The sequence below is a fragment of the Rhinatrema bivittatum genome, chromosome 3 (assembly GCF_901001135.1).
Source record: "Rhinatrema bivittatum chromosome 3, aRhiBiv1.1, whole genome shotgun sequence".
Taxonomy (NCBI): Eukaryota; Metazoa; Chordata; class Amphibia; order Gymnophiona; family Rhinatrematidae; genus Rhinatrema; species Rhinatrema bivittatum.
In genome coordinates, this window is record NC_042617.1 from 377,612,259 (window position 1) to 377,637,989 (window position 25,731).

A 25,731-nucleotide genomic window follows, 5' to 3' on the forward strand; every position below is an offset into this window, starting at 1 on the left:
CTGGGGAAAAAAATGGAGCTAGTTAACAACCCTAGGGGAGAGGCTGTTAGTAGCTTTAAAGCCTACATTAACTTAAAAGCTGACTCTTGTGGCTCAAGAAGAGCAGAGAACTCTGTCGATGTGTGCAGCATGAAAAGAATAACTCTATGAATGTGTCTAAGCAGTTTGTTACCCCAGAAACTCAAGAGGCCAAGTCTGAAGCTGCAGGTGATTTGCATTTCCCAAATCGATTACGTTTTCACTGTGACTTTTTTTTTTTTTTTTTAACCTTCATTGGGTTATAAATACTAAAACGGACACACACAGTTGGAAAGTTAATTAGAAAATAAGGAAACAACTACTTTTTCCTAAACATAGGTCAGAATGTAAAAACAAAACTTTGAAACAGGGGAGATGAACTAGAGACCTATATGAGAGCAATTCACTGTGATCTCAGCTCAAGTTTGCCTCTTCCCACCGATCCCTGTATGTGTGTGTGGGGTTTCTGTTGTACCCGCAGAGGCAGCTAAACTAAGTGTAGCAGTAGGCTGTGGCCTCTGTCCTTACTCTTTGATGGGTCCTAGGCCAGCAGCATGGGCTCAGCTTTTCACAAACCAGGGAAGTCCTTGGCAGCTGCGTTCCTCCTCCTAGCTGGGCTCCCTCCTTGCTCTGCACTGCAGGGAGCTCCATTTGTGCAACCAATGCTTGAGTGCTGAGCTTGTTGCCCCTGAGGGCCCAGTTACGAGAGTCAAAGGACTTCTGTCTTCCACTAATGGCAAGTTCTATGCTGAGCGACTCAAGGAGAGCTCATCGGTGCCAATCCCCCCCCCCCCCCCCCCCCCAAAAAAAAAGGGAGAGAAATGGACAGGGAGCTGCTGTGCAAACAGCTGCTGCTCCTTTCCTTAAGGACAGGTATTGTGGTGGTGGTGCCCTTGCATGTTCTCACCTGCTGCCTGTGTGGTCCAGGCTCAGCTGTTAATAGCTTTGGCCTGCTGCTGGCAGGGCAATGCCCCTCTTCCCAGCCTGGTTTCCTTGTTTAGGCTTCACTCTTTCCCTGACCGCTTCCTCTGCACTGCCAGGTTCTCTTGCATGGGCTTTGCAGCCAGTTAAGTGGCAGGGCATGGACCTGTGTGTTTGGTAGCCCTGTGCTTATCCCCTGGACCTTTAGATGGTTGAAGGACTCCCTTGACTCAGACGGGTACCTGTCACTACTGATCCAAAGAGCAAAGGAAGGGCAGCTGCATGCAGCACAGGTACCACGGACTTCTCAAAGAGGAAGGTTCCTTCCCCAAGGAGCTTACCTCAGGGTGTGCAGCACTTGCTGCTAAAAGAGGCTAAGCTATTTTAAAAATATTTTTGTGCTTTAGGACTTTATTGAACTGCTTGGTGCATTGGATATTCAGTTTGCTGCTTGGATTTTTTGTTCATGCCATCGGAGACCAGTTAAGACTTCTTTTTTTTTGATTGGCTGCAACTGGACTGGCGTGCAGCAGAACCCCACAGAAGAGAGAGAACCCCCTAGGGACCTTGTAAAAGTGCGTTTTCTCCATGCAGGAAGGACCCAGGAGGCATGGGTACTACCATGTCCTTGACCACCTCGGTGAATGCCTTTCTGGATTGAGGCAGGGAGAGTTCCTTTTCTCCCCCTGACTGACCACGTGTGGTCATTAAGGGAAAACCCAAAAGAGAGAGGTATTTTCAGAATTGTATGTCAACTTCAGAGCATATTTTGACACCTTGACATGGCTGTTGTGTTATGGAAGCGCCATGTGAGTGGGGATGAAGGAACAGAGGTAGGTGGGAGGGTAGAGGAATGGGGGCAGGGGTGTGGCTTGGGAGGCTTGAAGGGGAGTTTTGGGTGCACCTTTTCCCCTTGCATGTTAGATATTGCCCCCCACCCCGAACTATTAACATTGTCTCCCCCCCCCCTTTACCATTTCCCTCTGTTCATTTATTCCCTCCTCTCCCCTGTCATTCCCTCTCACTCACCTCCTCTGTGTTCTTTCCCCTTTCCGTTTCTTCCACTTGCTGGTGGTGACAAGGAGCTTACCCCCGTCTCGCTGCTGACCCTGAGGCCTCGTGGCAGTAAGGTGTCTCCTAACTCCCACCTCTGGCCACGGTTGCTGCTCCTTGTCATCCTCCTGCCGCTGGCCATCCCATCCCTCAGCTCTCACTGCGCTTGTGATGCTGACCTGGAGCTTTAACATTTTTATAATATATTCACAACATTTAATCTTTGAGTGATTATTCTTGTATGTGGGTTCCAACTAACCAGTGCATTTTATAATTAGTCTTTCAGTTTTGGTTTAAACAGATTTTTGCTGATAAATTTGTGTGGTTTGTTTGGTTTTTTTTTTTTTTTTTTTTGTTTTTTTTTTGCAAATCTGAAAATGTTTGGTTTAATCTGACTTTCACCAGAGTTTAAAAAAACATAGCTGCAGGTCTGTGATTCTTTCCACCACCTCTTTCTGTAGAAAACAGACGATAGGGTATACGTAGGAACTGAAGATTTTAGTTTAGTGCTTATGGGAATGGTCTCTCTACAAACTCCCTTCATATGCATTCTCTCTCACACACACACGCCCCAGTGCGGTGGTAGTAAGGTCACACTCATTCCCACACACGTGCAGGCGGACACTACTGTAGCGCTCGGGGGCATGCACGCTTCATCAAAACCTGTGGTGCCTAGAACCGGTGTAGCCATCTCCAGTCCTGTGCAGCCACAAACAGATCTGGGTTTCAGGACATCCACAATGAATATGCTTGATGTGTATACTGTGTGCAAATCTCATGTTTAACTTTTTTTTATTTTATGTTGTCCAGAGGGCACACACACACTTCTCTTGGGGCTGTCGTCTTTTGCCAGTTCCCCAAATTTACCAAGCCCCAATGAGTGGATTCTATGGGGGGAAAGGCTTAACCTAGGCCCAGGCAGTGAATGGGAATCCTCCCTTAAGTGTGTTACTGCTGTAAAAAGTGGCAGGACATGATGTGGTTGTTCAAAAGATACTTTATTTAGATCTAAATAAATGTCCAATCGATGTTACATCACATCTGTGTTCAATCTGCATCATACAGAGGGAACTCTCCCTTCTTCACTCTGTGCAGGTGTCCTTTTCACTACTCTCTGGTAGGACCTCACTCCCTTACTTGTCTGCAGGGAAAGGGTCCCAGTCAGAAAGGGAATACCTATTGCAGGTCTCCCCTAAATCGCAAAAAATATTGTACCTATGGTTCAGCAGTCCCAGATGTCCTCAGCATGTGACCTGCTTTCCCCCAGGATGGAGATCCGGTTGGGGTCTCCAATTCAATCTTGAAACACTTCTCCTCTGGACTCCTTTTGTAATTTGACCTCTTAGAGGAAAAGATCCTTTTCTGGATATCAGCAAGTCTTTTTTTTTTTTTTTTTTTGCAGCCCAGCCACACAGTGAGGAGAGGTGGTACAAAAAAATCTCCTCAGTAAAATGCAGACCACTGGGTGAGAAGTCACTGTAGTCCTATCACTGGATGGAAAGGAAATAACAGGCCGTCTTCTCCCTTCAGTTACAGGGGTTGCCTCACTATCAGGAACAGGAGTCACCTGGGCAAAACACAAAATTCTGGAAAAACGTCTTTCTACTATCAGGAAGGGATAACCTTACCAGGCAACGGCTGCACTGGAAAAAAGAGCAATCTCCCGATCCAAAAACAGACCAGGAGCCAAACAGCTCTTAACTCATCAAAACCCAAACTCAACTGATCACGCACACGCTCTGGACAAGGACTGAACCATTGCAGGCATCCTACCACCTACCAGGGCAAGAATCTATGGCCATCTAGTGGGGAACCAAGGGTTCCCACCTGTGTAGATTCATTGTGGATGTCCTGTAAACCAGACCTGCTTGTAGCGCTCCAGGACTGGAGTTGCCTGCCTGTGCTGGTAGAGGTAATGGGTTGTTTTTTTTGGGGGGGGGTTCTCCCCCCCCCCCCCCCCCCAGAGGAGGAGATGATGCAGTTCAGCCCACATACATAGTCTGTATTTTATTTAAAACATCTTATATTTCGCTGCTTCCCAAAACAATTTGTCCAGAGTAGATAATTTTATGAATCTAACTTCACACACACAGCATCATATATAAACACTATAACATGATCCTACAAAATATTCCATAACTTTAAAATATAGTGTGAATAAAGTTTTCTACTCCAAGGTGAAACTCGCAGAAGTTGAAATTCAAGCCCAGCTCCTTTGGGTTTTCTATCTAGTCAGTATGTTGAACTTCTGCAGTTTAAATCTGTCACTGTCAGTACACGGACTATTGCACTTGTACACAGAGCTGACTTTTTCCTACTGTTTTAGGGATATACAGTTACTGTGTGATCACTGCTGTATCTCTGAAAAACAGGAAAGATTTTTTTTTTTACCCAATTACTGTATCATAAGAACACAAGTACCATGTTGGGTCAGACCAAGGTCCATAGAGCCCTGCATCCTGTCTGACAGTGGCCAGTCCAGATCCCCAGTACTTGATCTATTTCTTATATTGCACACTCAGGGATAAGTGCTGACTTTTCCAAGACTACCTGGTTATGGACTTTTTTTTTATTTTTTTTCCTTCAGAAAATATCCTAATTCTTTTTAGAAACCTTGACCATCTCCTCCAGCAGCAGATTCCATAGCTTAATTATGTGCTGAATGGAGCAAAATACTTCCTATATATTTTTTTAAAAATTCGCCATTTACTAGTTTCATGGAGTTTATCCCTAGACCTAGTGGTGTTGGAATTAACCATTCCCTATTTACTCATTCCACACAACTCGTAATTTTATATTCCCTCTGTCTCTTTTGCAAGCTGAAGAGCCCTAATCTGTTTTGCCTTGTACCCTAAGAGAGATTTTCCCCTTTATCATTTTGTCACCCCTTTCTATACCTTTTTTTTTTTTTTTTTGATGGATGATCAGAATTGCACACAACACTTAAGATGTGGCCACACCATGGATCTATACAAAAGCATTCTGATATTCTCAGTTTTTTGTTCTCTATTCCTTCCCAAATAATTCCCAACATTTTACCTTTTTGACTGCCACTGCACACTGAGCCAAGGTCCTCTTTTGGTTGGTGACTCCTAATACGAACCCAGCATCATGACCCTGTAGTTGGTGGTAGTATTTTTCTCCTATGTGCATTGCTTTGCATTTATCTACATTAAATTACATCTGTCAATTAGAAATCCAGGCTCCATCTTTTACAAAGTCCTTCTGGAGATCTTCACAATCTGCTGTTGTTTTAACAACTCAGTTTTGTGTTGCCTTCAAATTTGGTCATCTCACCAAATCATTTTTCTCCAGATCATTTATGAATGTGCTAAACAGCACAAATCCCAATACTGACACCTGGGGCACGCCACAAATGACTTCCCCCCCCCCCCCCCCCCAATTAAACATAAGAAATTGCCATGCTGGGTCAGACCAAGGGTCCATCAAGCCCAGCATCCTGTTTTCAACAGAGGCCAAACCTGGCAATTACCCAAACACTAAGAAGATCCCATGCTACTGATGCAATTAATAGCAGTGGCTATTCCCTAAGTAAACTTGATTAATAGCAGTTAATGGACTTCTCCAAGAACTTATCCAAACCTTTTTTGAACCCAGCTACATTGTCTATGTGGCCAGTAATTTTGTTTTTAGAAAAGCTTTGACCATTTTGCCAGAGACTGATGTCAGGCTCACTAGCCTGTTGCTTCCCAGATCACCCCTGGAGCCCTTAAGTTGGCACCACATTGGCTACCCTCCCATTTTCTGGTATCGTGGCTGTTTTAAATGATTGGTTCCAAATCACTGGAAACAACTGTAATTTCATTTTTTAGTTACTTCATAACTCTGGGGTGAATACCATCCAGTGCCAGTCACTTTTTTTTTATTCTTTAGTCTGCCAATCTGAGTTATTACATCCGCCAGGTTCATAGTGATTCCATCTAGCTGCTCAATCATCATCTAAAAGTTTCTGGTTTAAGCATGACCCCTGACATAATCCTTGGTAATGAAAGAATTAATTGTTTTTCTACTATTTGCTTGTCCTCCCTGATCATCACTTTTATCACTCTTGTCATCTAGCGATCCAACTACCTCAAGTTTTTTGCTTTAAATCTTAAACAATTGTATTACTTGTTTTTTACCTCTTATGGCAAGCTTCCTTTCAAATTCTTTCCTAGCCTGCCTAATTACTTTTTTTTACATCTAACTTGCTAGTGCTTATGCTTTTCCTTATTCAGATCTGCTTTCCAGTTTTTGAATGCCATTTTGGATTTAATTGCCTCTTTCACCTCTCCTATTAAAGCACACGGGAGACATTTTTGGTTTTCTTTTGACCTTTTTTAATGTATGAAATTTTGCCTCAATTTTGCTAAACATTTCCAGGAGGGTCCATGCCTCCTGGAAATGTTTAGCCTTGAGGATTGCTCCTTTCAGTTTATTTTTTTTTTCTAACAAATTTCCTCATTTTATTATAGTTTCCATTTTTATAGTTAAAATGCTGCTGCAGTAGTTTTCCTTAGTAGTTGCCCTCCAGTGGTTAAGTCAAACTTTATTACATTATGATCACTGTTGCCAAGCAGCTGCACAACCTTTCTCTCTTGCACTAGGTCCTACATTTCTCTGAGAACTATATCTAAAACATTTCCCCCTCTCGCTTGTTCCATGACTTATTGCGGCATGAAACAGAAAAGGGAACAGCAAAGAGAGCCAAAATTATCTGACAATTCTTAGTCCCTTCTCAGTCTCTTTTTTTTTTTTTTTCTAAATTTTTCCTCCAGCCCTCAAATCTAAAACCACCTTTTTCTCCAACCCGGAGACAAATGAGCTCAAAACAGTCTGGCTTTCACGCTGAACCACTCCCCCCCCCCCCCCCCCCCCCCCCCCCCCCAATGTCAATCCATGTAGATGCCAGCAAGGATAAGATGGTTACAAACAATTCTTGACCTTGACTGGTCCTGTTTCCTGGCTTCTTCCTTGTCCCTTCTTGCCCTGGCTTCAGTTAGTCTAGGGTCAAGTGTGTCGTCGTTGTCTGCTAGCTGCCTTCGGGAGAAGAAAAATCCCTGCAGTTTTGCTTTTCCCTTAAGTTTTAATGGGAATGAAACAACAAATACAAATGGTTTTTAAGCACTGGGCATTCATATGGTTTCCACAAACCAAAACAAATTCAGCTGATTTGGTTAGAATCCCTTATTTGCTTTAAACAAAGGCATGTTCCTAATATTCCTTGCATCCATTATTTGTTACTTGAGTCTGCTCCCTGTGAGCTTCATATCATGACCTCTTTTTACCACCCTTAGAAAGTACAATAAGTCTATTGATCAAGCAGTTCATCCATCCTGAGCAAAGCAGGTGACACCTATATCGACTTTCCTTCCCTTCACCTTCCCAAATTGACTGTTTTTGTGTTTGTATGTTTTAATGGGTTTGGTTTGCTGTCCAATTATAAAGTTAAGATCAAGATCATCTATAGAATAAAGAATGAGCCAACTGTTAGTAAACATGAATAATGCATACACATGCTGCGTGTTATAGTTTATGAATGTTTTCTATGATTGTGTGAAATTTATACAGTCTGTAGTTTGTCAGACCACGTAGCAAACTAATGTTTTTTGCTTTAATTTGCAGGCTAGAGGAAAGGAAATGCCTCAAATTAACTCCTCAACAATCTTGCAGATCTGCTTACTGCTATTTGCACTTTCAGCACAGTACTTCATTTCTCAGTATTATGGAGCAGATTCTGCCGAACGCCTTCATATAATACAAAGGTAGTGAGGAGTTTCTCCCATCAATGACTGTTTTGAGAAGGCACTTAAGATCAGACCTAGGATATTTTTATTTTTGCAATTCTGAGACTAGTGGACAGGACAGTCTCTAGACAAAACAGTGTCCAGGACAGGGGCTACTTCTGGGCTTGCATGGCTTGTAGACTCAGACTGACTCAAAACAGCAGTGTGGTTGCCCAGCCCTTGCAAGATCCCTGATAGTGGATGCTCCACTGATGGGCGATCTTGTTCTGTGTTAAAGGCATTGCATACATTTCCAATGTACCCATATTTTGATGGGTAAAGCCAATGTAAATAAGCCACCACTTGATGCCTGTATCTCAAAATATGTATTTCGTATTGCTGTGTTCTGAGCAAGCAAATTAACTTCTTTCTACCTAAAACTCTGTGGATCGAATTCCTGGTTAGGGGCCAGAGAAGCCTAGATTCTATAACTGTAGGTATGAATGTATTTTTAGGTTAAAGCATGTTGTGTAGCTAATCTGTGCAATCGGATGGTTTCATCTTCCTCTTACTCTTAAATTGTTTGCTTATAAAATTGTAAGGTACCAGCTAATTTCCACAGCATTTATACTAATTTTTACATTTTTTTTTCTTTTCTTTATTGAAGAGTAACCCGCTTCTGGAGCCATTTCAGAAAATCTTACTTGAGTCTGGATGCATGGCTAGACAAGATAAAGCTATGGATATCAAAAGCAAAGTGAGTTGAAAGGATGTTCTAACTGGAGTTGTAACTTTTTAGATTCTATGGTCCAGGAATTGATCAGGATCAAATATGTGATTGTGTAAGGTGGGAACTGAATGAACAAGTCTGGATTTGACCCCTACATCTTATAGAACAGATAACACAACGCAAAAAAAGGGCCCTGCGTGTGATTTAGCAACTTAAATCAAAGAATAGATCAAGTATTTGGGATCTGCCCGGATACTTGTGACTCAGGCAGGATGTTGCTCTTGATAGATCTTGATCTGACCCAGCATGGCACTTCTCATGCTTTTAATACTTTAGTGCACAAGATGCTTCATCTGGGTACATCTGTTTTTTTCCTACTGTGAAATTCTACCTCCGTAAGATGGTAACTTTCAAATCTCACTTCTCGCTTCTACCACATAAATTGGGGTATTTTAAAGGGATGTGTGCCGATGCTGTCCCCAGTTTGCCCAGGCCCTTAAAACCCCACAGATCTGCCTGGTTTTCTTTCAGTTTTAATGTATACGGCATCCATAGCAGAAGTAAAGTTTATGTGACAGGGGGGTCTTGGTGTGCACTGGGTCTCATAAGTATTTACGCGCACATCTCTGGTTCATGCCCTGCCCCTTTTTTTTTTTTTTTTTTTTGAAAACTTTCTAGATGTGTGCCCTGCGGCATTTACACGCATATCCGGGCAGCTTTTAAAATCCACATGGTGTGCGTGAGCCTGGCTTATCTGCGCATCTCCCAATAGGGCAGCTGCATCATTGAGCTAGTCTATTGCAGGGCTATATGAGCCTTTGGCCATCTTTCAGATCCTGCATTTTAAACTTTTACAGTGAAGACACACAGCCTACATAGCCATGCCTACAAAACTTGATGCAGTTGATAACGAAGGCAAAGAGAATTTGAAAAGAAGTTTGCTGTGGAAGTAAAAACTCTGATATTTCTGAAGCAAATAGCCTACAAGGGAATCAGCTGGATCAAGGGAGTAACGGGCACTGAGGACAAGGCCGTAGCGGAGATACTAAATAAATTATTTGCTTCGGTCTTTATTGAGGAAGTTGTAAGGGAGATACCCAGGCCAAAAAAAACAAAACAAAAAAGGGTAACCAGTCCAAAATCTCAACATCCTAGAAGCAGTGTCAAGAAGGAATAGTATCAGAAACAGGTAAGTGCTTAGGGACGAATCCCCCATCTCCTGCCTGCAGTGGGTTTCAGACAAGAATCAGAAACTCAGCACGGAGATTTAACCTGAAAAGATTAGTAAATGGCGTTGACGCTCATTCCAAATGAATAGTATGAGCTTGAGAAAAGTTAACAGCAAGACACATTGCACCAGTGCTCACTGCTCCAAGTACAGCACTTGTAAATGAGGCCGTCTTGTCACTTGGCCCCTCCGGCTTATGTCTACTCTGTTTTTATACTTTTAGGCCATTGTATTCGCTAGAAAGGAGATCCATAGAAAAAGTGCTTTCCCACCTTTTCAAACCCAAGGCACACCTACATTAAAAAAAAAAAAAATGTGTGGCACAGCAGCCTTCAGGGTGCAGGCAGTGTGGACATAGCAAGTACTCGCACAGCCAAAAAAAGAGCTTGGAAAGCACTGAAAGCCCCACTTGTGTGTCTCTTCTGAATTTTTAAATAAAGGGGGAGAAGGAGTGGAAATGCACATGAATCTGTCACAATGGACCAGTTCTCTCTCTGGCCGGGCAGGAGAAGGGAGAAGTCTGTGGTGCAAGCAGCCATCTCGGGGATCTTGGATGTTGCCTATTTTTGCCAGAATTTCTCCACTACTGCTGCTGCCATCACTCAGAATGAGTTGCATCCATATCTTCCTGGAAAATACATTCTCTTCCTCCTCCTTCACTTATGTGCTGATTTTTATATATAAAATAGTTGCCAGAGACTGTTTTTTTTTTTGTTTTTTTTTTTCCTAAACGAGCAGCCACACCTGAAGCTCCTGCCCCAGTTGGAGAGCAGCCTCTCTTTATAGGAAGAGGAAGGGACCCTAAACTTAACTCTTCAGCTGCAGGTCTCCTGCAGAACTTTGAAAAAAATGTGTACGTGCTAAGAAGACAGCCGACGTCGCAAAGCAAACAATGTATCCGGATTCTAATTGATTTCTCTTGAAAACTCACTATTTATTTATTTAAACCTTTTATATACCGGCATTAGTGTGCAAACATCATACCGGTTTACATTACAACTGAAAGATTGAAAATACAAAGAACAGGGGTGGGGGAGGGGAGAGTAAGTACTTAGAGAGATACAGAAGTAAAGAGAGTGCAAATAACAGTGGCAGTAAACATTAACAAAAAACACTATATGCAGTGGTGAACTTAAATACAGGGCATAATCATGGAATTATGAATAGAATATAGGAAACAGACTATTCTGGGTAAGCTTGTCGGAATGTACTAGGAATAAGCAGGTCTCCTCACAGAAAGCACGAGAGAACTAAGCAGAGGTACCACTTTATGTGAATGTGAAATGTTACAGGAAAGGAAATCTGCAAGCCTTGGTTGCGAGAGTACAATGAGAAAAGATAGAAATGGTGCCAAATGCTATGCAGATTAAAATGGTGAAAGATACTTGAAACAATCCAAAGATGCTCAACTAAAACTAGTGTGACCTGGCTTTGCCTTTCACTAAGGTTTTGCCCTAGTTAGCATCTAGAGGGGTTTTGCATTTTATAGTCCCCTCCTTGCTTTATAGCCACCTTTTTTGTGGCATATCTGTGGCGCATGTAATCTGGACCATTGCCTCTCCCCTAGTGGAGTGATCAGGAGGTGGTCTTGGCTGCCTGAGAGAAGTTAAAAGACTTTTTTTAAATTTTGAACACCATTACTGGACTCTGTGTGGTTTCTGTTGGCTACTAATACACCAAGTGGCCAAGAGTTTTCCCCATGAAAGACTCCCCTGACCAGTGACTAAGACAAGTGGGGTGAGATTAAGTTGGACAATTAGCATTTATGACCACACCAAGGGTCCAGGAGCTTATCCCTCCCAAATTGTAACAGAAGTGTTAAGACATGGGATAAACACAGAGGCTCCTTCGTAGTGAGGCAATGGGGATTTATAGTGTTGTAACAGGGAAGGATATTGGTCAAATTAGACGGGTCTTCAGATTCTTATCTCGGTCTTATTGTATTTCTATTTGTTGCATTTTAGGATTTGGTATCAAGAGAAGGCTCAGAGTAGCAGTGACCATATTGTGGAGGAAGATGCCAAAGCTGGCTATTTTGCAGGTACTGAAAATTAATTTTATAATTTTTTGATGGAAATGTACATTTTTAATATATCTAGAAGTATTTAATGTTAAGGGTTCTAGTTTATACTGCCAATATATATTGGTTACTTCCAGTGATTTATGCAATAATTCATTCATTGCTGCATAATATATTTGACACCAAGATAAGATGTTTACCTGTGCCGTAACGTTTTTCTAATGACCCCATTGTACCTCTTGCAGTAACCTCTGCTTCATGCAGTCTCTAAGCTATCACTCCAAGGAATTTCTGCAGGGAAGGCAGGACTCATTCAGGCCAGCAGGGGGAAGGGATAAGGGGCAAATCATGGGCACACCTCAGCATGCCTGAGCATACTTCCCTTTTTTTTTTTCTCTAGTTCTCTCCCTTTTTTACTGGGTTCCATCTGATCACTAGAGATTTCCAAATAGCTAGATAAGTACTTCAATAGGAAACTACCAGCCCTGGTCTCTAGTTGTGCAGCAAAGGCACTCTGCTCTCACTGCCAATTGGTTCCCTAGACCATAGAAATCCAGGCATCTCCAAGTAGTATAACTCGACAAATGTGGTTAAACTAATACAAAAGATAATCTATGCAGGTTGGACTAAAGGTGTTGGAGATGCTAAGTCAGCTCTTGAAGCTACTTCCTTTCCATGGAGGCTGCAGAAGCTGACCTCTGCTGTGGAGGGAGAGAGAACTTAGGGACATGGTAACATGCTGATGACAGAACAAATTGGCCCATCCAGTCTGCCTAGTTGAGATTATTCTACTTTGCTTAGGTAAGCATGCAGTACTCCTATGCAATCCAACACAAGTTCCCCCCCTTTCCACCTCATGTTAAAGATGGGTAAGGAAGGATAGAGGTGCGGTAATCCCTGCACATGACTCGTGCAGGATTGAGAGAGTTAACTGAAAAAGAGAGAATTAGTAAAATTATGCAGACAGGGCAAAAACCTTCAGTAAAGACCAAAAAGGTACATATAGTCTCTAGTCATAATATTATATCTTAGAACCTGAAAGTGTTCTAAAATGTTCTAAGCTTCAGATTGTGTGCTTTTGTTGGTTCTAATAATACAGTTGCTGTAACTGCTTTTTTTTTTTCTATAGCTCCAAAAAATAATTTAATTCTCCTATTGGCAAATTAAATCTCCTCTCTAAAATTGCTGAGATGCTCCTCTTTAGACTCCTTTGGGCACACTCTCTTGGGTAGAGACTGCTTCTGATCCTTGATGCAGAAACTGCTGGGGTAAATCCCAGGCTTCACCTTCCTGTTCCAGACTGCAAATCCATCTCTCGGAGCAGAACTGGAATTCTCCCTTGCAGAAAGCTTTAACAATTTTCTTCTTCAAAGTGATCACTTTTGGTTTCTCCCTTACTCAGGATCTTCCTGAACCCCAAGATTATTCTCCCTCCTTGAAGGCCTTGATCTTGAGCCTTAACAACTATAGTATGAATGAGGCATGTATTTATAAGAGGTACAAAGGTTTATTTAATTATCGCTGCTTGTATTAAGGCATCGTATTGAATATGACTTACAATTAGATGCCATTCACTTTGGACAGTCACTAGATGATGGCAGGAGGTTTTAAAATGTAAAAACGTGTCGTCTCCCCTGACTGCTTCCTCCATTGCCTTAGTGTTGATGTTCACCTCTGAACTCTCATCTTGGAATCAAGATAAAGCAGGCTGCCATCTCTTATAAAATCAAGGAGCAAAAAAGAGGTGCAAGTCTTCAACTTTTGTTTAAATTGAAAAAAAAAACTGGAAACAGTAATCTGTCTCTTTACCCTCAATGAACTTCAGACAGAATCAACTCTGAGCACATTCAAATGTAATCTACTAGTTCCAGGTATCCCTTTGCCAAAATAATTCTTTTTCAACTATTTTTATTCCACTATTTATATATTTATCAAGACTTTAAAAACATATATTCAGGATGCCACAAACAAATTCCAAGAGTCTCAAACTGTATCTTTTCAAAAAATACTTATGCGAGACAGGGAACTGAACAGTGAGCCATGACTGAGTGCCAGAAGAGAAACAATACGTCTGCAACCTCTGAGGAAGGCAGCTTAATGTTTGCCGAAACATTGGCAAATGTCAGGAGGGATTTATGAGTGGGAGCATCTTTAAAAAAAAAAAAACAAAACAAAAAACCCCCCTAAACTAATTTAGAACGTTTTGCCTGGGAACATCATCTATGCCTCAGATAAGTGCAATATTTGGAAAGTTTTTGACTATGAACAGATTACTGTTTCAAGCTTCTTTATATTTAGACAATTGTAGACTTAAAGCTCTTATTCATTATTTGATAAAGTAGAGTCTTGCATTGAAAAATATCTTCATCCAACAAATTAATATTTTGGGGGTTTCTAGCAGTCAAAGATTACAAAATATTTAGACAACTCATGGCTTCTGAGCTAACACTATCAGCGATGTTCACAAGATAAGTCACATGTATTGCAAATGAAAATATCTCAAAAAAATGTATTTACTATTCTGGACTTTGACAAATTTATTTTGCTCATACAATGAAGCCTATTATGACTGGTCAATATTTATAAAGCGTTTAATTCATAAACTTGTAGTACTCCTGGTATCCTGTTATCTGTATTCTGCCACAGTACTTCAATTTATTATTATTGGGATTCACGTGATTGATTGTTGGTCAAAACTTTAACATGCCATTGCTTTTTTTTAAAATGAAACCATTGCATATGTACTTGAGTGTGGTTGCAGGCTTCCAGTATCCCAATGTACTATATATGCAGTATGCTTTGTGGCTCTGTTTGCCAAGTCTTGAAACTCAGTTGCTACAGTGAACACGAAGGAATCGTGAAGCTTTATTAAAGAATTAAATCCACTGCATTATAAAGAGGATTGTAGTAATAAATTTAAAAAATCTGCCATGATACACTATTTACACTCATCCTCCTTTTATCTCCCAGGAAGCAACAAGCAAGGGGCATCAACCAGCTGGTCATACCTTGTTTTGATTCTTTCAAGGACAGGGGGATGGGGAAGAAGTAAACACAAGATGTTGGGAGATTGATTTTCCTAACACAAGTAGCTCTGGTGCAGGACATTTAATTCTTTAAAAAATAAAAACAACTTCTCCCTCTTCCACAACAGAATTGAACCAGAATCTTGATATGAAACTGAATTGTATGTTTTTGGGATTTTGGTTTTGTTTCTTGAGCTTCCTGACCCTAGACTAACTCTGTTTTATTTGTATTGTGGAGGTGGGGATACAAGATGGTTTTAAGCATAGTACTGCTTTCAGTTGCTGTGAAGAGTACAGATATCAGTCTTGCTATTTGCCGGCTTAGGAAATACAAATGAATATGTAACCTGAAAGCTTAATGCTCCCAGATTGCACTAGAAGTTACTTTCAGCATCATAAAAACAACTTAAAAGCTTTAGAAGCACCGTGCTAAATGGTCCCCATCAGGTTACTTCTCTCTTGCTCTTTTTCATAGAGTCGCCAGAAATCCGCAGCCCAAAGCCAGCATTTGTTCAGTTTAGTGTGGGGCAGGTAATAGTGCACAGAAGGCTGGGCTATTCAGGAGTGATTATCGGCTGGGATGCGACGGCTAGAGCTCCAGAAGAATGGCTGAGGGAGAAATATCCTTCGGAAAAGCAGGTTTGGTCGAGTTTCCTTTGCTAAACTGTGTGATACGTTCTTCGTGCACTGTTTGGAGGGAAGATTGATACCTTCTCTTATTTTTTTTGGTGGGGACATGCCAACCAACCTTTGATTTCTTGCAAGCATATGTGACCTGGATTCTCGCAGTACTACTGTGTGTGCACCAGATTTCTGGTGCCCCTGGCTCTTCAGGCCTCTTTTAGTTGGAAGCTAATTGCTGCACTTAGGACTGATTTAATTTTTTTTTTTTTTTTTTTTTAAGGCTTCCCCCCCCCCCCCCCCCCTGCCATTCTGAGTCTTGGAGGGGGAAATGCTTAATAAATCAGGCCCATAGTGAGTAAAGAGAAACTGGACAGCACATGTTGCTTAGGTCTGGTGCTCACACACTCCAGCACCCTGCTGTGCAATTCTTCTTTACTGGGTGGGTGCAGTTTTATTTCATTGTTAATTGCCTGACTTCATTTTGACTAAATGTTTCGTTTCCTTTTTTCAAAAAGGACGTTTTTGCTTTTCTAACATCTTATGCTGTAGTGTGTATGGATTTGGTTTCTTGCGCAGCAGAGTGACTATTTCATCTGCTTTCTAGCTCTTAAAGCAAAGGTTGGTAATATAGCTAAATAAAACGCAGTCTGTATTAGTGCCTAAACTTTAAGTGAAATACAAGCTGCAATGAAAGAGGTGTGGTTTGTGTTTTGTTTTTTTTTTGTGTTTTTTTGTGTTTTTTTTTTTAAATCTTGTAACTGCTAACTGAACTCGTTTGTAAATAAGTTTGCATCTGTGGAAGCCGTGCACTGCTGTCTCATTGGCCTGTGAACCTTTTTGTTTTAAATGGAGAGAAGAGGTGGCGGGGGGGGGGGGGGGGGGGATTATGGGCCTTTTCAAGGTGGGAGTTGCTTGACTTCAGCTCGATACATTGGGCCACTTTCTGTGCGTAGAAATAATGGTACCAAGTGATCTAACTTGCTGTTGGTTGCTGCTGCTCTCCTCGTGCAGATTTCAATCCCCCCTTTTTTTTTTCCCACCTCAAGCCCATTCTGAGTCTTTGCCCCACATTTATTCTGAGTAGCTGTATCAGCCCCTTCCTCCTCCTTGGCTTTAAAATCTTCCTGGGACCATGTTCCCCCCCTCCCCCCTTTGGGAACTTTTAAAGTCCATATTGATGACCCCTCTGACTTTTTTTTTTTTTTCTTCTTTTAAGCTCTTTGCCTTAACCTCCTCAACTGACGTCCAAACTATGCTGTCTTGCTCCCACTCACCACTGCCTTAGACTGCAATTAGAAAGGTTTAGGTTTTCTCAGGCTTCACCTCTCTTCTTCTCCTTCCTGACTATCATCTGATAACTTTCACACACAGCCACCTTCCCCCTGCAGTTTTGTCCCATTACTACCAACACCTTTAGAAATATCCCTGCTATTGACCCTTGTGTCCTCTCTGGTACGGTTTCATTTTGCCTCTCTACAGCTTTCTCAGTCTGAGGCAGTTTCTTGTTATAACACTATCCTCTGCTTTGAACACTCTTGCTCCACCACTGCCCTGTCCTGTAAGCCATGTGTAAATGCAATGTTGGCTCACCTTTTTGGAGTTTGCTAATTTCATTTCTGCACCTGCTCTCCAGAGAGTCTCTGGTTGAAGACCCATCCCCATGCTGACTCCATATATTTCAAATTTAATGCTCACTTCCTTCCAGTCTATTACACTTGCCAGAATATTATGCTCATCAGATAGACCTGCTAGACAAGTCCTTATGCATGGGATTTCTCCTCCCCTCCCTTCAGAGAAGGGAAATGTGGCCTCGGGCAGTTGCCAATAGCCTGATCCCGGAGCCTACAGAGAGTACAAGCTCCCAGTGCCTAGGTTTGGCCCTGGCCTTGTGGAGCTGCCTCTGCTTTTGGACAACAGCCTCTCAGGCTGACACTGGGAGAAAAGAAATCAGTCCTATCTTCTGGGGTTTCTGGTTGCGTTCCCCTATGGCAGGTCCAGTACTCTTGGGGGACTGTGGACTCCTCAGGGAAGGCGTTACTTAGTTTGTCTTAGGTGAACGAAAGCGAGGTTTCTCTTTGTGAGTACCCAGGATGGGTTCACAAAACCTAGCTCTTTCCTGCCTCTTTCTCCCCAGCTGCCTGGTGGAGAACCATGTTTTGGGGGAGAGGTCAGACAACTTAAAATCAGCTGAATCTCGGCAGCCCCAAAGGGTGGTAAGTTTTCTGGCAGGGATGGATGCGGTTTGAGAGAGAATCTGAGCTAGCCCACAGCATTCTTTTCTCCTGGGACAGGAGCAATGCATATTCTGCGGCCCACTTTTTGAAAGGAGGAAAACTGGCATTGCCAGTGTAACACAGAAGTGGCAGCAGCATAAATGCCATCACGGGCAGTTCAGAGCAAGATAGTGGCAGCTAATAGCCCTTCTTGTCACCATGCATAAGAGTCGGGAAGAGTGCCAGCTGTGGGGCGAAGCAGGTCCCGAGTGTACCAGGATCCTTCTGTTCCCTTTTGTAAGTATGAACTGGACCCAGACTCTCAGGAGGAGGAAGACACCCCCTCCCCCCCACCCAAAGCTAAGGAACAGCAATCATCCCATGATTCATTGATTGAAGCAGCCCAGCCTATATTAGGGAAGAGAAGCCTCTTGCCCCATGGTAGGCAAGCTCCCTTAGCTCCTCTGGATATAGAGGTAGGGGAAGCTAAGGTTCAAAAGCTGTCAAACCGGGAGCAGGTTCCTCTGGAAGTGCAGCCCGGGCCCATTAATGCCTGGTGGAGTTTTTTTCTCTAGAATTCATGGTGCTAATGCACCAAGCATTGTGCCCTGCAAAAAAACAAGGGGCCCTTCCATTTTGGGGACCTCGGGTGTTAGCCACTTTATAAAAGGACCTGTAATCAAGTGAACGATGGGGGTTACAGAGTTCCCTTTCTTCACTCAAGAGTCCAGGGGAAAAATCCTGGGTTGGATGAGAATTTGGACAATGGATTCTTCTGGAGGCTCCCAAGAGGAAAGTGAATGTTCCTCAGAAGATGAAGCCTACCCTTATCTGGCTCTTCAGAAAGGAGGAGCTTTCAGCCCTTATTTTTGGTATTGTAGCCACTCTAAGGTTAGTGGATCTTACCCCAAAGGACATAGCAGAAGGGGATCCCATCCTTCAGGGAATAAAGAGGCCTCTGAAGGCATTCATTGCATAATGTCTTAAGATGTATGGAACTGACAGAATGGAAGGAAGTAAGGGTTATGAGTGAAATTTACCCCCTGCCCCTGGAGGAGAGAAAATCCCTTTAGAATACCCCCTTGTACATACGTTGGTCTCAGCAGTAATACACTCAAGAGCAAGTCCTATAGAGGGAGGAACAGCCCTTAAGTATCCTCAGGATAGGGAGCGAGAATCCTGTGAAACGGGCCTTTTCTACAGATTCCATGGCATTAGACATCTCTCTGTGGTGGTGGTGACGTTGCTTGAGCAGCCTTGCGCTGGATCCAGCAGCTTCCAGAGAGCATGGAAACAGCACAGTTAGCCTCTGCAAGAAATGCTGTGCCAGACTATGTATGACTTTGGTCTCTGGGGTGTAGTGGCCTGGAGGCTTCTATGGCTGCTACAAAACTGGGTAGCTTCCAAAGTACACCTGTACAAGTTGCCTTTTAAAGGGGTTCTGATCTTTGGAAAGGACTTGAAAAAGCTGTTCAAAGATTTGGGGGAATCAAAACCCCAAAGAGTGCTGGAAGATAGATCCCAGCATGGGATGTAAGGCCACAGACTCCAGCAACTCGGATTTATGCAGATAAAAGCCCCCCCCGAACATACTGCTACTAGCACCACCACGGCAGCGGCTGTCTCTCCTCTTGCTGCTGACTGACCAGTGACTCGTTCGTCCTCGCCCAACCAGTCTACTGACTGGAGTCAAGCATGCTTGTAAGAAATACCCTGTTTGTGTAGGGTGAGGCCCAAACTTCAGTTTTAGTTCATGGATTAATTCAACTTTTTTTTTTCTCATGGCGGGTAGGGGAAGGAATGCAGATATTGATGTACTTCTGCCTAAAGTTTGTTTCCTAACCTTCATGGCATTAGGATTTTGTGTTGGATTTATATTGTAACATGTAGTGTTATGGGAATTGCCTTTCCGTGGAGAACTTGTAATGCATTCCATAAATCTGGCCTATTCAGCTTAGAAACAGAACACAATCTACCAAAACTTGGTGTCCTGAGTTTTGCAAGCATCTCCATTAGGGAAAATTGTTCTTGAAATTGTGTCCAGGAGCAGTATTTGATATGTTGAGAAAAATGTGCCATCCAACTTGCTAGTGCAAAACCTCAATGCATCACTCAGCTAGAGTAGCTGAGAACTATGGAAGAAATGGATAGTCCATACTTTCTCCAGTTGGCCCAAATAAAGGAAAATAGGACTAAACTGACCACAACCGGTTTGAGGACTAGACTCCTGCATAAGTGTGTCTCATTTGTAGGATTCTTGTTACATAGTATCTATGCAAATATTAACTCTGATACAGAATATGTAAAGCGAACACTTTGTATTCCCTGCAGAAGTGTGGTGTGTGCTGGCTGATGGCCTAGGGTTTCTGGGCATGCAAAAGCAAAGGGTGTGGAGATTTTTTAAAACAGCTCATCTAGGTGCAAGGTCTGCTGGTACCTGACAACCTTGAACCTTGCACCTAATTTTCAAAGGCAAAGTTGTTCACAGGGTATAAAGGATCTGTGGATTTTGCAACCTACTTGTTCTTTGGTTTTGTGATTTTTTTTTTTTTTGTTTTTTCTTCTCCTCCCCCCCCCCCCCCCCCCCCAAAACAAAAATCTAAACTGTGCACATAGATCTGAAAATCAAATCTACATGCATTGTTTTCACTCTGTCCTAAGCATGCCTCCCCAGGAATGCCTTCCCTTCCAACAATGGAACCCTGAGGGACTGCATGCTTTTAATGGGATTGATTTATAGGCAATTTTCAGACAATCCCATTGTACCAAGATAAATGGCAATTTACCTGGCAAAATGGCCTTGTCAGTTGTGCTTCCTGTAAATAGGACAACTACTATTGCTTTCCCAAAAAGAAATGAGTTTTTTCATGACAGTAAATGTAGTGATGGGATGTAACCTGTGGAGCTTAGTGGACACAGTCTTGGTTTTTTGTTTTTTTTTCAATTTCAAATGTGCCTTTGCAGGATGTAAGAGATACTCCCCACTACAGAATTCTTATAAACCGAGCCAACAGGTTTGGACAATCATCATCCTACATTCCTGAAGATGAGATCACAATAATCATGGGATTACAGGTATTTATTTAAGGTTTTTATCTACCAATATTTGTAAGAACATCATGCCGGTTTACATCAAACAGTTAACCAATGAAGAGAAGTTACATAGAACTAGGGTAGGGAAACGGGGGAGTTAAAGATAAACAGGCATATCAACAGCGGTAATAGAAAACAAAACAATGACATTTCAATAAATATGGATAACAAAGGGAAGGAGTGTGTGTTAGAATCTAATAGAGATGTGAATCGTCCTCGATCGTCTTAAAGATCGATTTCGGCTGGGAGGGGGAGGGAATCGTATTGTTGCCGTTTGGGTGTTTAAAGTATCGTGAAAATCGTTAAAATCGTGAGCCGGCACACTAAAACACCGTAAAACCCACCCTCCCGAACCCCCCCCAAAATGCCTTAAATTACCTGGGGGTCCAGCGGGGGTCTGGAACGACCTCCTGCAGTCGAATCGTGTTGGTCTATGGCCGGCGCCATTTTGCGCTGCCATTTTGCAAAATGGCGCCGGCTGAAGACAACACTATTCGATTTCAGGAGGTCGTTCCGGACCCCTGCTGGACTTTTGGCAAGTCTTGTGGGGGTCAGGAGGCCCCCCCCAAGCTGGCCAAAAGTCCCTGGGGGTCCAGCGGGGGTCCGGGAGCGATCTCCTGCCGCGAATCATTTTTCCCCTCACAAAAAATGTAGCAGACTTGTGAGGCAAAACATCCCTTGGGTAAATCCATGCTGGCTGTGTCCCATGAAATCATGTCTATATGTTCTGTGATTTTATTCTTATAATAGTTTCCATGAATTTTCCCAGAACTGAATTCAGGCTCACTAATCTAATCTAGTTTCCTGGATCACCTCTGGAGCCCTTTGTAAATATTGGGGTTACATTGGCCACCTTCTGGTCTTCAGGTAGAATGGATAACTTTAATGATAGGTTACAAACTACTTGTAATAGGTCTAAAACTTTTTTTATTTTTGAGTTTGTTCAGAACCCTGGGATATATGCCGTCCGGTCCAGGTGATTTACTACTCTTCAGTTTCCGTCTGGCCTACCACATCTTCCATGTTCACCATGATTTGGGTCAGTTCATCTTTGTCAAGTTTGAAAACTGTGTTCAGAATGGGTATCTCCACAACATCCTCCTTTAGTAAACAGTGAAGCAAAGAAATAATTTAGTCTTTCCATGATGGCCTCCTCTTCCCTAAGTGCCCCTTTAACCTCTCAATCAGTAAATGGTCCAAACAACTGGCCTCTAAGGCCAGCTTCTTTTCAAATTCTTTTAGCCCATCTTATCAACGTTTTATATTTAACTTGCCAATGCTTATACTTTTCCCTATTTTCATCATATGGATCCTTCTTCCAATTATTGAAGTAAGATGTTTTGGCTAGAATTGCTTCTTTCACCTCACCTTTTAACCATACCAGCAATTGTTTGGCCTTCCTTAAACCTTTCTTAATGAGTGAAATATATTTGGACTGTACTAAAAAAAAATAAAAATAAAAATAAAAAAATTTAATAATGTCTTAGCCTGTTGTAGCTGCATTATTGTTTTTGTTCTTACTATTTTTTCTCATTTATCAGTTTCCCTTTTGAAAGGCTAGAGCTGTGGATTTACTTTTGTTCCCCATTTGAGTCATTAATTCACATTTGATCATGATCACTATTGCCAAGCAGCCTCCACCAGCATTACCTCTGTCATCAAGTTGTGTGCTCCCTTAGGAATTAGATCTAAAATAGCTCCCCTTCTCATCAGTTCCTGAACCAATTGCTCCATAAAGCTGTCATTTATTCCATCCAGAAACTTTAGCATGTCCTGACGTTACATTCACCCAGTCAATATTAGGGGAATTGAAATCTCCCATTATTATTGCATTACCAAGCTTCCCTAATTTCTGTTAGCATTTCATTATCCATCTCACTGTTTTGGCCAGGTGGACAGTAGTATACTCCTATTGCTATACTCTTTCTCTGACCCACATGGGATTTCTACCCATAAAGTTTCTATTGATCCTTCTCCTGTTGGACTCTATGCTATCCCAAACATAAAGCACCAACTCCCCACCATTTGAGAGATCATTTGTACCCGGGTATGGCACTATCTCATTGGTTATCTTCCTTCCACCAAATCTCTGAGATGCCAGTTGTCTATCTCTCATCTTACTCTTTAGACTTCTGGCATTGGTATGCAGACATTTCAAAGTGTGTATTTGTATTGACAGCCTGCTTTTCAGGTGACATAATCTGGAATTTTTTAGCTCAGATTCTTTACTTATAGGCACATGGACTACTTTTGCTTTTATTGCTGACTTGCACTCAAATTTTGTTAAACTCATGCTGCATGTGAATCAGTTTTGTTTGTTTTTTTAAACTCCCCCCCCCCCCCCCCCTAAAAGCACAACTTTGTCACGCATGCCATTTTGTGATTTACCTGAAGCCATTGCTTGGGAGCAGCACTGTATAGACAAACCCCTTTTGTTTCTTGTATACAGTAACAATAGAAACAATGCTGTGACTTCTTTCAATAAGTAGAAGCAATCAAAACTGTGTGTGAATATCCTGTAGAACAGTTCAATGGTACAAAGGCAGAACCTTCAGATTGTTTGGGCTGCTCCCACTGGCAGTGCTGACGCCATGTGTCATTGCTTCCTTTAGTGTTCTACGTTACTGATGGATGTAGGTCCAGTAGCATGACGAAATCAGGGCTGACATGCAACTGTGCATGGTTCACTATGCCAGAAGGAAGCAAGGGTAGCAGGCAACTCTGCCATGGGAGGGAGGAGAGGTCAAGGCAATCCTTTCCAGGTTATCCTTTGTCCCTTCAAGTTTGAACAGTTTTTGATGGCACAATGGCTTTGATTTTTCCCCTAATCAGTTGGAGGGCAATTTTTTAAAGTACCCATGTCTTTTTGATCTGCATTTGAAGAAGTGTTCCCAGGGCAGAGTTGGGGGTGAAAAATGAAACATGCGCACACATTTTTGAATTTTTCAAAAGTATGTGTGCTGGGTGTGCTTTTGTGTTTTTTTCTTTAGGAAATTTTCAAAAGTAAAAGCAAGCAGGCAGAAAAAGAAGTGACCTCAATAACCATCCCTGCTCAGGTTTTGGTTGTATACTTCTGAGTAGGTGCATTAGTCATTTAATTTGTCTTGAGTACTGTGCATGGACAGACTTATTATAGTATTTAAGACCCCCAACACTGTTCTACCAAGGAGGACCTCTTTTGGTGTCTGACTAAATTCACTGAACTCCAGGCCTATTGGATACAGGCCACGAAGAGGCAGCTGTGCATTCCTTCTTAGTCCCATTTGCCATACCTGTGACCTTTCTAAGGTGGTGTTGGGTGCTAATGGTGGTAGAGGATTTTGTTTGTTTTCTGCTGCACAGGATGGTATTGCAGTACTGGGAAGGCATCGGTGCTCCTTGCTTTCTAGTAGATTAAACTATTTGAGGCCATGCTCATGCTTTACGTTATTGACAGACTACCTGCTTACTTTGTTGTTGGCTTCTGCCTCTAATTCAGAAGTGGCTATATTGTGATTTTCTGTAATGTATTCTAGTTGTGCCACCTCCCCCTCCCCATTTTGCCCAGATGTCTCCTTGGTTTCTTCCAGGATGGAGCCAACACCATCTCAAGGGACAGAAGTCCCCCATCCCAATTTCATTGATGGCTGAGCTGCCTCCTCCCAAGGAACCTGGAACCCACAGATTTAAGAGAAGCTTAATTTGACTGCTTCCATTTCAGTTTTTGTTTTTTTTTTGTTTTTCCCAGGAATTTCAATGTTCATTGTAACAAAAACAAAAATTGAATAAATCAGTGTAAAAGAGATCATTTTTTTTTTTGTAAATAACATTTATTGTAATACACTGAAATTTCAAGGGAAAAAAATAAACCTTGAAAGCAAAGGCCCCTAAATATACTTAACTGTAAATGTAGAGCAGCAGATAATGTTCATTTCTTTTCACAGGTAATCCATCCTGATTTGAAAATCTACTTCTCCAAATATGATGGAGCTAAATACATTATGCAACCCTGGATGAAAAGAATCTATCCCCATGACTGAAAAATCAAACATTTTGTACTGAATTTTATACTTGCTATGCAGTCTGACAAGACATGATTCCCATCAAATGTATTCCTCTGCTTACAAATGAGGGCACAAACTGGTGTAAAACTTGCAATATTTTTTTTCATTAAAGAAATACAATTTTCTAAAACAAAGTAGTGTGTGTAGTTTAATTTTTTAAACTGCAATAAAACCATACTTTCAATGGAAAATGTGAAGGGCACATCTGTGTGCTGGATTGTACTAGTATGCTGGGAAATTAAACAGCACCTTTGGTAAAGTATCTCGCATTCATCTTACATCCCAATAATATCAGCATGTGTAATGAACAAACATGAAAATCCTACTCTTTGCTATACCTCTCTATGAAACCAAGGATGTAATATCTGTAGCACTGAGAAACTATCAGCTGCCTTCTGCAACCTGATGTGTGTCAAACGGAGGCACAGCCATCAGCAGCATGTTTCTCGGCTAGGCTTACCTCTGATTTCTGTTTGCACAGTATTTGCATTTCTCTCTTTTTTTTTTTTTTAAACACGATCACCATGTGGCAAGACTGTTTGATCTGTGGTTCCTAAACCTGTTCTGGGGGATACCCAGCCAGTTGGATATATAGAAAATCTGCAATGAATACTGGGACTGGTTTGGAAACCACTTTTTTTCCACATGACTATATCTTGGAATAAAGTGCCCCAGGTTGTCTGACCTTTTATGCTCATCTGAGCTTTTTAAGCAAGCTAACTAACACATTGACCAGCACTCATAGAAAGGGCCATAGAAAATGTCATGTTAGAATTGCCTCGAACCATAACTCAATTGTGCCACTTTCAGTGGCCTGAGCTTATTTTGACCTAATCTAGAAAACCTTCCCCCCTCCCCCCCCCCCCCCCCCCCAACTGACAAGCCACTAACCAGGCTGAACTGCACTAAAAACCTCCCTGTGTCCAGAATAATTTAATGGAGACACTTAAACATATGTATAAACGCCATGTCAAAGCATGGGATAAGTACAAAAGGTCCACTCATACAGAAAAGTGAAGGGGAAGACTGAGATCAG

At 42.0% G+C, this 25,731-nt stretch overlaps 1 protein-coding gene across 2 annotated transcripts; it reads left to right on the plus strand.

Moving 5' to 3' along the window:
• The first annotated feature begins 135 nt into the window (after positions 1 to 135).
• LOC115088797 (F-box only protein 21-like) lies at positions 136 to 24,827 on the plus strand. 2 transcript variants are annotated; one of them, XM_029597014.1, is made up of 7 exons: positions 136 to 207; positions 7,618 to 7,757; positions 8,386 to 8,475; positions 11,641 to 11,717; positions 15,198 to 15,361; positions 20,524 to 20,634; positions 24,576 to 24,827. In XM_029597014.1, the coding sequence occupies exons 1-7, from the start codon at positions 151 to 153 to the stop codon at positions 24,669 to 24,671; spliced, it is 735 nt and encodes a 244-aa protein (XP_029452874.1). In that variant the 5' UTR covers positions 136 to 150; the 3' UTR covers positions 24,672 to 24,827. The 2 variants fall into 2 exon arrangements, with proteins under 2 accessions (XP_029452874.1, XP_029452873.1); XM_029597013.1 differs by lacking the exon at positions 136 to 207 and adding an exon at positions 3,562 to 3,904.
• The last annotated feature ends 904 nt before the right edge of the window (positions 24,828 to 25,731 follow it).